This window comes from Bombus bifarius, unplaced genomic scaffold (assembly GCF_011952205.1).
Source record: "Bombus bifarius isolate JDL3187 unplaced genomic scaffold, Bbif_JDL3187 scf7180000010271, whole genome shotgun sequence".
In the NCBI taxonomy this organism is placed as follows: Eukaryota; Metazoa; Arthropoda; class Insecta; order Hymenoptera; family Apidae; genus Bombus; species Bombus bifarius.
In genome coordinates, this window is record NW_022885586.1 from 4,496,567 (window position 1) to 4,506,734 (window position 10,168).

Consider the following 10,168-nt stretch of genomic DNA (forward strand, 5'->3'; position numbering starts at 1 on the left):
TTCTTCCAGCTAGATTTTCACGATTTTATGAAATGTAAAAGAGTTGACGAACTTATAATATTATGATAAATACGTGGTAATGGGTTAAACGGCCAGAAGGAAAAATATTTAAGATTCTCTTTTAATTAGTTCAACGTCAAATTATTCACCGAGAAACAAACTTTACTCGCCGTGAAAACTAGTACAGGAAAGATAAATTCACATAGCCGGTAAAGGAGCTGCGAAGCTGTTATCACGATAGAAGAAAACGACGGGCCGTTACTGAGGACAAGAAAAGGGGCCACGAACGCCATGAATGAACAACGATGCGCTATGCATACGTACGTGTTGTATATACCTATATACATATACATATACCAGTTGAACAGCGAACGTAACCTATATCAGGATGGTTTCGGTGGCAATTCAATCCCCGGGCCACCCACGAAACGGTAGATCTCTCTCGACGAAATCGATTAACTCGATATCTTTTCTGTCCTCCCATTCCAGAAAGTGCCCCTGTCCCCGCCACCACCACACCGAACGCCATTCATCGGACGTTCAACTCAGGTTAGAGAATCACGCAAGAACAGAACTCCTTTTCCAAGCTGTTGAACTTGCTGCTATAGACGTTTTATTGCGACCAGTGTGTAGATCACCGGATGGCTGCTTCTGCATATCTATATATATATAAAATCCGTTCACTGTGCATGTGGCCAGCATGTCTGTATATGCCGGCTCGTGCTCTATCAGTGCATGCACGTCCACCTTCCGTTTAATGTTAATTAATTCAACCCCCTCAGTACCGGATGGTTTTGTTTTACGAGGGCTGGTCGAGCTGACATTAACTAGTAAAAGGGGATCCGTTTCACTGATCGTCACACCTGCTGACCTGGAATCCAGCCACGTATATGCGACGACACGCGTTTTCTAATTGCCTCGGAATTATGTGCCCGCGGAATAATCCAGTCTGGTGAACTTTGTAATGCAACGAGATACGTTAAAGGGATAATAATCGCACGTGCTCGACCCGCCTTGGGGTGGCTGCTTCAGGTTGCACTTCGTCATGCTTCTGCTTTGATGTTCGATAATTTGTTGCGTTTTGACTTTAATTACCGTAGATGCATACATACGGAGTGTGCCAATAGTTAGAATATTAATAGGAAGAAGGTGATATTCTGCGAAGAATAAGTCGACTATATGAAATGATACGTTTTTCGTAGGACTATCTGTTTTCGAAAAAATTGACTTTCAATACTCGTACTATTCTATCCGATACTGTTTTTTAGCAACATTTTTGTGGCGCTGTGTTTCTTTGCTTAATTTTTATAGAACTGATAGAACGGTATTAGAGTAACGTAACGTTTTGGAAGACCATTCAGTTGCTATAATTGTTCTAGCTTTTCTGATGCCATTATTATTTCATTGTGAATGGAACTATATATCAACTTATATTTTGTCAAACTTGTATTATGATTTGCATTATTATATTATTGAGTTCATTGTTAAATGAAAAATCTATTTCGAAACAACTCATGTGAAAGAAATCTCAAATTCATTTTCGTAATACAAAAGTAATTTAAAACACTGTCCATGGTGGATTTCTGAATGAAATTATTACACAGTCTCCAACTTAATTTGCATTTTTAATTCTTCAAGTGCCAGAGGAAGTCCCGGCATATAAATGCCGAACAAAGATATTAAAAATTGAATTTCCCGAAAACAAAGCTTCGTACGAAAAAATATTATTCTACATTTTCAACCTATTCTTCCACGTTGAACCACTCTTCTTCTCCCTTCTTCGATTGTATCATTATTGGAACATCCAAGGTATATATTTTTTTCTAGGGTAATTCTTTTTTATCTTTTGTACGAAGAATGTACCGTGGAGGTGAGTGATTTATTTTGACTTTATCGATCGGCCAAGGTAGTAGATTTTTTGTTTCGAGATAAACCGTGGCCCATTTCGAGGAATGCGATTGCATCGAGACAAAAAGCATATAAATGGGAAGGTTTTCTGGTGCATTTATCATGGCACGAAATGGTGTTTCACGTGGCATTTGGCATGGTCCCGATCCTTTTGTCAAGCTACGTAGAAACCATAACTGTAGTATTAATAAATAGTAATTTCTATTTTATGAACGCTTTTACGTGCACAACACACGAGGCCTAATTAGTCTGCTCTGATTATCTCTATCTCTCTACTTCCATAGCAATTAAAATATTCACGGCAACAACGTAAGTTTCGGCTGTGGTTTTTCCTTTCTGTTTTCACCGACCTCAACTTCGAAGTTCCATTAAAACTTTCGCGAAATTCGTTTCGAATGTTAGACACGAGCACGGCTACCAACTTGGTGAACACTCGCCCGCAAGCATTTGCATACGGTATTACACACGCCGAATTTAAGTTCATTCGCCCACAATTTGCTGATACCGGATCTTATGATTCACCCCCGATTACGTACAATTTACAGAACGATTCGGGATAATCCCGTGAAATTCGAAATGCCGACTTTCCGTTTCCACAAATAGACGCACGGTTTACTCATTAACACTAGAACTATCTGGTGTATTAAACGTGCCAAATATATTATGCTACAATTATACTGCAGTAGACATATCAAATATACTATAGATAATTACAATGGAAATAGTGGTAGAAAAGTAAATAGGTATACAGTGACAAACATATAAACAGATGCAAGAACTACTGACAATTTAATTGAAATTATTTTTCATTTATATATTTCGAATATATTTCTGCTTAAAATTCTTTGAACACTTATTACAGTTCCTGAATATTTCATTTCACAGAATAATGATACTATGAATAATGATATTTAGAAATGAATACTATCTATTTCATACGAGTTAGAAAAACAGAATTTCATATCCCTCATTTTATTATATCTTCGCTATCGTATAATCACGTTTTTACCTGAATAAGCGTTGATATTAATTTTGTCAAATGAAACCTTCGTAATTTCGCCTATTACAAAAATACGAAACAAAATATACAGTTGATAGTTCTGGCGTTAACGTTTCGACGTTTTATTTCTAACTCTGTTACCGTCCGACAAATATCCGCAATTATAAAAACTTCTCCACTCGACAGGCGAGAAATGAAACGCAGCGGCTGCACGTGCACCGTAAATTTTGAAATATGTAACCGCGTGTCGTGTTTTGACTTCGATGTCGCTTTGGGGGACACGCTTTAAAGGGAATCTGCAAGATTCATGAGACAGAGTAGACACCACGATGTATCCGCGAGTATCCCTGAGAAAAGAGAACGAATAAACGAAATTTAAGCGGGACCGAGGACGGAATGTTTAAGTGGCCGATTTCCGATGTGTGTTGCAGCCGCTCAGGCGAAAATCCTGGGTCCGGAAGAAGTCTACGTGAAGAAGGGTAGCACGATAAGCCTCACGTGCACCGTTAATGTGCAAAGTACACCGCCCAGCAGCGTTTCGTGGCATCACGGAGGAGCTGTGGTGGATTTCGACAGTCCCAGGTACAAGCCACGAGAATCAAGTTCTCGAGTTCTCTCCGTAATGCCTTTACTCCCCGTGCACCTCTCTCTATTTCTATCTATCTCTCTCTTTCTCTCTCTCTCTCTCTCTCTCCTCTCCTCTCTATTTTGTCCCGCGACTCCCGCCAAAATGGAATATGTAGAGGAGTGGTGCGAGAATCTATTTGCTTCCGTTCGATTACCTACGTTACGATTATTACCACGCACCCTATAGCAGAGATGCATCGAAAACGTGCACCCTCCATCGCCCATATTCGACCACCATGAACATCTCTGTCGCTTTGGTGGATCGGTCGCATAACAGATTCAGCAAGAAAGCTGTACGAGACTCGATCTCACACAGAAAGAGATCTTAATTCGGGTAACTTTTGTTTTCAACGACTTTCTCGCTTCTGCAATGGTCTGGAAAATGGTCTTTTGTCTCGCGAGTCGGAACTTTTGGAAAATAGCGGAAGAGAACTGGCGAACAAGCACCGGCAAAGGGGCAAACGGTTTCTCCTTTTGGAAACACGGAGACAAAACACGATAACGTGACAACCGTCGCGTCTCGGTGCATCTCGACGCTCGCGTTATACCAAGTTGGTGTAACGCGGCCGTCACGACCCTTAGAAAATACACCAACATCCTCTAACAAACGTAAATGCGAACGTGTGCGCGGTGAATAGAAGCAAAGTATCTTTGATAATTCAGCGTTCACCGCAGGGGCGGGGTTTCCTTGGAGACCGAGAAGACGGAAAGCGGCACGACGAGCAGACTTCTGGTGACACAAGCCAGATTGACCGACAGCGGAAATTACACCTGCATTCCCAGCAACGCGAATCCAGCCAGCGTAATGGTCCACGTGCTGAATGGTAAGAGCCCTTTTTATTCCCTGAACTCTCATTCGACCCCCGCCGACCGGCCCACCAGTTCCCTTTCCCTTCGTCCCCTACTCCGTCATGGCTTAACTTAATTTCTTCGGGACTCGAGAGCGACGATCAGTCTTGCGCCTAGACGTAGCTGCGCCGTGACACACAAGTTTCTTAATATTGATCCGCACTCTTCTTGTAACGCCGCTTATCCTGGCTAAAAGAACCTCGTCACGATTCTTTTTCACCCTCACCGCCCCTCCCCCCCCGAAATATCGTTTCAACTTGTTAACGCGTCCATCCCAACGGAATTTGACCGCGTTATTCGTATCAATTTTCAGAGAGGCCAGAAATTCATCGCTTTCGATGTTCCAGCACGACACAAAAGAGTTTATTAGCAATTTATCAGCAATTTCGATTATAATAATCCATCGGCTATTACAACGTACTTTCAATTGTTTCATTTAATTATTATCAAGCGAATTACATCCAAGGGGTGATGAAACGTGATGGATGACTTAGAACATTGATTCGAAAAGGAATGGGTGTGAAAGCGTTTGGCGCGTTTCATCTAGGAAGCTTGAGCGTAGAATCGAAACCCATCCGTCTATATCTCTCCGTTTATTGATTCACGTTTTATCCGGATCCAGAGAAATTTTATCCTCGTCGATTTATTTTTATGCTATTTGCTTTGAATCTCTATAGCAGTTTCCTCAATACGCCGCGTCAATGCGCGGCCGTGTTCATTTTTAGGCGCGTGTTTCTCTTATTTTTTGCCAGTGATATACGGGCATCATTTCAAACGTTCTGTTGCGTCATGCACACGGCCTTCGATAAACGTCGCGAGCAAACGCATTTAAAAGGTGAAATCGTGCGGAAAAATCGACAAGCATCCGCTGCCAGGTTAAATCGCGAGCATTTCAACGCCCGCGCGATTTCCTTCGCTTCTTAAATCGACACGCATCGCGGAACGTCTTCTGACATCCTATCTCTGCCTTCGAGCGAGCATTAGCTCTCGTTAAAGGGAAATGAAATTTGGAAATCGTCATAGGTTTGGAAAACTGGCGCAAAATACAGTGAGAGAAATAAGAAATAAGGCTAAATTTCGGAAAGATCTGTATACTGCATAGACAAATTGCAGGATCATTTTCCACGTCATCTGCTTTTTGTGCTTGTGTGTAGTTTTTACATTCAATCTGCAGTGTGATATGAATCGTTGTTATTAGACTGTGGCTGTTTATGCAAGTCCGGCTCTTTATAGCAACGCTTTGTTCACTAAATGTTATAACGAATAACATATTTTAAATCTACGTAAGTCACACAGTCCAAATGTTATCATAAACCCGTAACGATCCTCTAATCGTTTCGAACATGCATTTCAACGCAATTTCCGTTTACGCAAGCTGCAAATTTTACTTTATATACAATTTACTTCGTAACTTGTTCGCCGAATTATCAAGAATAATACATTCCAATTAAAACATTTCCAAATAATACATTTGGAATTTTTAGATGGAATATTAATTCTAGATAGCTGTGTAATGCCAATAACTTTACGTAGGAATAAAATATCAAAAACTATTTTCCCGTTCTGTAAGGTTATAAAATTAATACTAGCTAATACGTGTTCGTAATTATGTCGCAAGTTTTTGATATAAAATTCCCTACATATTAATCCATCAGCCTCAGAAAAATGTTAATAAAATTTCAAAATATATCGTACAACGCACATAATACACACATTCATAATAGATATTTCTAAATATCCGCGTGTATTCGCGAATTTGTCATATAATTCATATAATACAGATATTAAAGGAAATTCTTTATCAATCTAGGGTCCCCCAGCATACCATAGGAAAGCAGCTGCACGCGTGTCCACAACAGAAAGCACGAACTCCCTATCAATTTTATTTCCCTAAAGTACGCGATGGAACCATCGAACTATTCGTCTGACACTTTGAGAATCATGGAACGTGGCCATGTTCGTCCACCCACCGGCGGGTTGGACGTCGAAGATGTATCGCCGTCCCTTTACGCCGCGATTGTTCGACAAATTCGCCGACAATGGCTGTCCTCCAGTATCGTGAGATGCAACTTGAATGGCTCGCGCCAAGAGGAGAGCTCCTGGAAGCGCTAGGTGGAAAAGGGACGAGACATATTCATTCATCAAGCATCGAAATCCCTCGTCATAAAGTTTGACAGGCTCGTATATTGGGGGCCGCGGCAAGTACTCGGCCTCTCCCTCACGTGTACACTTGGTTTTGATCTATTGTCAGCCGGCAACATTCGCGATAACACATGCAATATCTTGCGCGGCAACTTCACCAATCCAGTCTGTCAATCATCAGGCGCGGCTCGCGCCAGCCACGCATTCGTGTAGAAAGTACCGGGATTGGAACACGTCACGCCACGCAACTTGACGACTCACTCTCCGCGCCTGTTGTACGGCTCCTAAATTGCACACCATTTTAGCGAAATTACCAGCGGCGAAGTGTATAAGGAGCAATTAAGCAGCGTTAAAATTAGGCTGCGAATGTTTTACGGAAATTCATACTTCTATCAATATGATTGGAAGAACGAAAGATAGATAAACATGTTTTTCGTCCACCGAACATTCTAACGTGCGTCGTTTTCTATATTTTTTATATCACACGAATTCTATGAGATTTTTGCGTAAGATTTTCCATAAATTCGTAAAAAAACGAGGTCCAGTTATAGTCTGAACAGTGGGCATACCTTATTTTGCAGTCAAACGACTATTTATCAGTTTCTACTCCTCGTTTTTCTTTATTATTCTCTATTAAACCACTACTGAGTGATATAAAATTATATATCAATAAAATTATTATATAATATACATATATAAAGTATATATGGAAAAGTAGATATATACTAAAGAGTAGTCCTATATTACACCGAGCCAAAAACCACATATAATTGATCGACTCGCTCACCTGACAATAAGATGCTAATCGATATGATCCGCATTATGACGTCAAGATTAGCCATACACGATCCTATTAACGTATTTCAACTGAACATATTTTTGTAATCGACCCAGGGAGCACGAACAGAATCAATCTCCCTTTCAAATATCGTCGTAGAGACGTGGAATCCCCGTGCGGATTCGCGACCGAGTAAAACGTGAACACCTCGCGCTGGTATGCCAGATGAAAATTAATGCGGCGCAGTTCGTCTGCATAATTAATTTACAATCGTGCCGGTACGAGCGAGGGATATAGCATCGACGTTATTTCAAACGCAGCTGATTACTCGGCAAAATTGACCGCAAATTTCAATTATTTCGCGATAAACCGGCGCGCAGAGCCGCGAGGATTATCCGTAGAGGAGCGCACTATCCGCGCATTAACGCAATTACGAGGTCCAAGCCGAGAGCTGGACGACGAACGATGTCGTTTTTCGACGAAAACGCCAGCTTCGTTAGCACAGCGTGGCACAGGCGATGGTGGCCCTTCGAAATCGGCCGAATGAGATTTTCGATTCGGTCGTAAATCGCGACGATGTTAGGCCACGTTTGCTGGGAACACGAGAGGAACACGACTATTCGTAACAAGACCTGCGTGCACCGGCATCGTGCACCGGTCGTGATTATCTTTATTACCACCGGATGCTGCGTATACATCGGCAACGCTCACCCGGCCGATACACCGTTAACATTTGTCTGGATATATGAAATGTATATATGGAAATCGGGCAGCCGAACCGAGGGGATAGTTCGTGATTAACGTTGCCTCGTCGCTTCTGTTGGCCTCGTGCTTTCTGCTGCTTCCGTGGCTGGTTACATCTGGCATCATAATTATTCAATTCCATGGACGCACCTTGGCTGTTAAATAATTCGATCGCTCAGATAGGAATAGTTTTATTTGAGAAATATAGCGATTTCAATCATTTCTCTTCGAAATATTCTCCGCTAATATTTACTCGCCGCTCTGCACGTGTTTTCCACGCTTCGAAGCAGCGCTGCGGTTTGGAAAATCGAACATCGCTGCATATCAACGTGTTTCTCGCTTTTGATAAAAAATTGCAGATAAATTTTAGGTACTACCCACCAACGTGTATTTGATTTTTAGAGGAAGAGAAAATTACAAGTTGCTGATTTCGAAACGTACTAAATCGGAAATATTTGAGCTCTGGGATACGTTTATCAGTGAAAAACTACTTAATTGAAATGGAACTGTGAGCCGTTGCACGATTCCAGCAAAGTAATTTAGTAACGTTTATTTGAAGCAGTCCGATAAGAATTCAACGACGAATCCACGGTTGCTCACGAAATTATTTGACAAATATCCGTAGAAATATCCTTTTATGAATATATCATGTGTGTTATATGAAAGATTTTGAAATTTTATTGGCATTTTAACGAATCATAATATTCTTGGAATTTCCTCCGGTAACTACGATATCAATTCACTGGGATTCAATAATGTGAATTGATTAAAGAGGAAAGAAATTACAAGCAAAACGTTGTCCCTCAATGAATTAATGAAATTATAATTTTCTTGCGGAGCACAATCATGTGAAAAACGGGGAAAATGTTTTAAAACGCGATATCGTAGATTTCTATGATTTCTGCAAGAAACTTTCGCCTGCTTTGCTATCTGTCGTGTTTGGAAAATGTTTGTCAATTAGATTGTGGATGTTTATGCATTTGTGAAAAAATTGCAGGTATAAAACTACAATGCACGTATTTTTTATATACTGAGACGCAAAAATATTATGAAATAAAATACTCGTTACGATATTTAACGAGCGAAAGAAATCTTTGGTTAGCTTTCTTTCCTTTAATTATATCGACAATAATATAAATTTGCATAAACATCCGCAGTCTGTGAAACACGTGTATAGAAAGACGATTGAAGAATAACGCGAGACGTTTTTCTGTTGCAGGCGAACATCCTGCGGCGATGCAACACGGCGGAAGTTGCGGCGTTACACCGACCATCTTATTAGCGACCTTTACCCTGGTGATATCGAATCTGCTAAGGTGAGCAGTATCGTTGTGAATCGTGCGACTTCCAAGCCACACGGTCTGATCGAGCTCGTTTCGTGTACCGAGACAAACATGTATCACCGAAACCAGGAATCGTTGAAAAGGTAAAACGTGAACGAAGAAAACCGCGTTCTCCTTTAGGAAGCATACGGAGGTCATTGTGCACGAAAGAAAGAACGCGAGATTTCGTTTTAAATAGCAACGTGACTGGCGTTGTTAACGCGTGAGATCATCGGAGATTTTCCAACGAAAAAAACAAAAGAAAGGACCTAGGCGTGGACAAAGTGCAGTGGATCTGGCCATGTGTGATAAACACAGTGACACGGAAGTGGAGCTCGACTTTGCACACGTACGTTTTTACCGTAAATTTATTCCACATAAACTATTCCTATGTCTATTTCTCTAGCAATTTTCCGTCGACGTTGACCCATTCACGCGTGGTCCACGTCGCCGCGTGATTCCTTCGCAAGTATCGTGTGTGAGAAAAGAAAAAAGAAGACAATCGTTCGCTTTGTGGTCTCTGTGAATCTGAACCGACACAACGACGGTACTCAAAGAATCTCGTGAGAATTGCGAGGCTGCAAAACCGATGCGATCGATGAACGAGTGTGTCCAGCGTACTTACTTAGCCATCTCGTTGACTCTAAACGATTGATACAGATTCGTCGTATAGACTGTTCGAACAGTCGAAAACAAGCGAAATCAATGATTTACAATCCAACGTTGGATAGTCGATTAATTACCATTAAATCGTATAGGTGGCGTGAGTCTCTCTGTATATAAAAGAAGAAGGTCGTT

The 10,168-nt window shown here is 41.2% G+C and overlaps 1 protein-coding gene across 5 annotated transcripts in view; it reads left to right on the top strand.

The window, feature by feature from the left end:
- Positions 1–9,631, top strand: part of LOC117216634 (basement membrane-specific heparan sulfate proteoglycan core protein-like) — a 175,815-nt gene extending 166,184 nt beyond the window's left edge. For 2 of the 5 annotated variants that reach the window (XM_033463512.1, XM_033463510.1), the window contains exons 5-8: positions 490–549; positions 3,340–3,490; positions 4,199–4,359; positions 9,268–9,631. In XM_033463512.1, the coding sequence (XP_033319403.1) occupies positions 490–549; positions 3,340–3,490; positions 4,199–4,359; positions 9,268–9,368 (473 nt within the window). In that variant the 3' untranslated portion in view covers positions 9,369–9,631. The remainder of the gene's footprint in view (positions 1–489; positions 550–3,339; positions 3,491–4,198; positions 4,360–9,267) is intronic. The other 3 variants (XM_033463511.1, XM_033463513.1, XM_033463514.1) reach the window with 3 other exon arrangements.
- Positions 9,632–10,168: the final 537 nt, after the last annotated feature.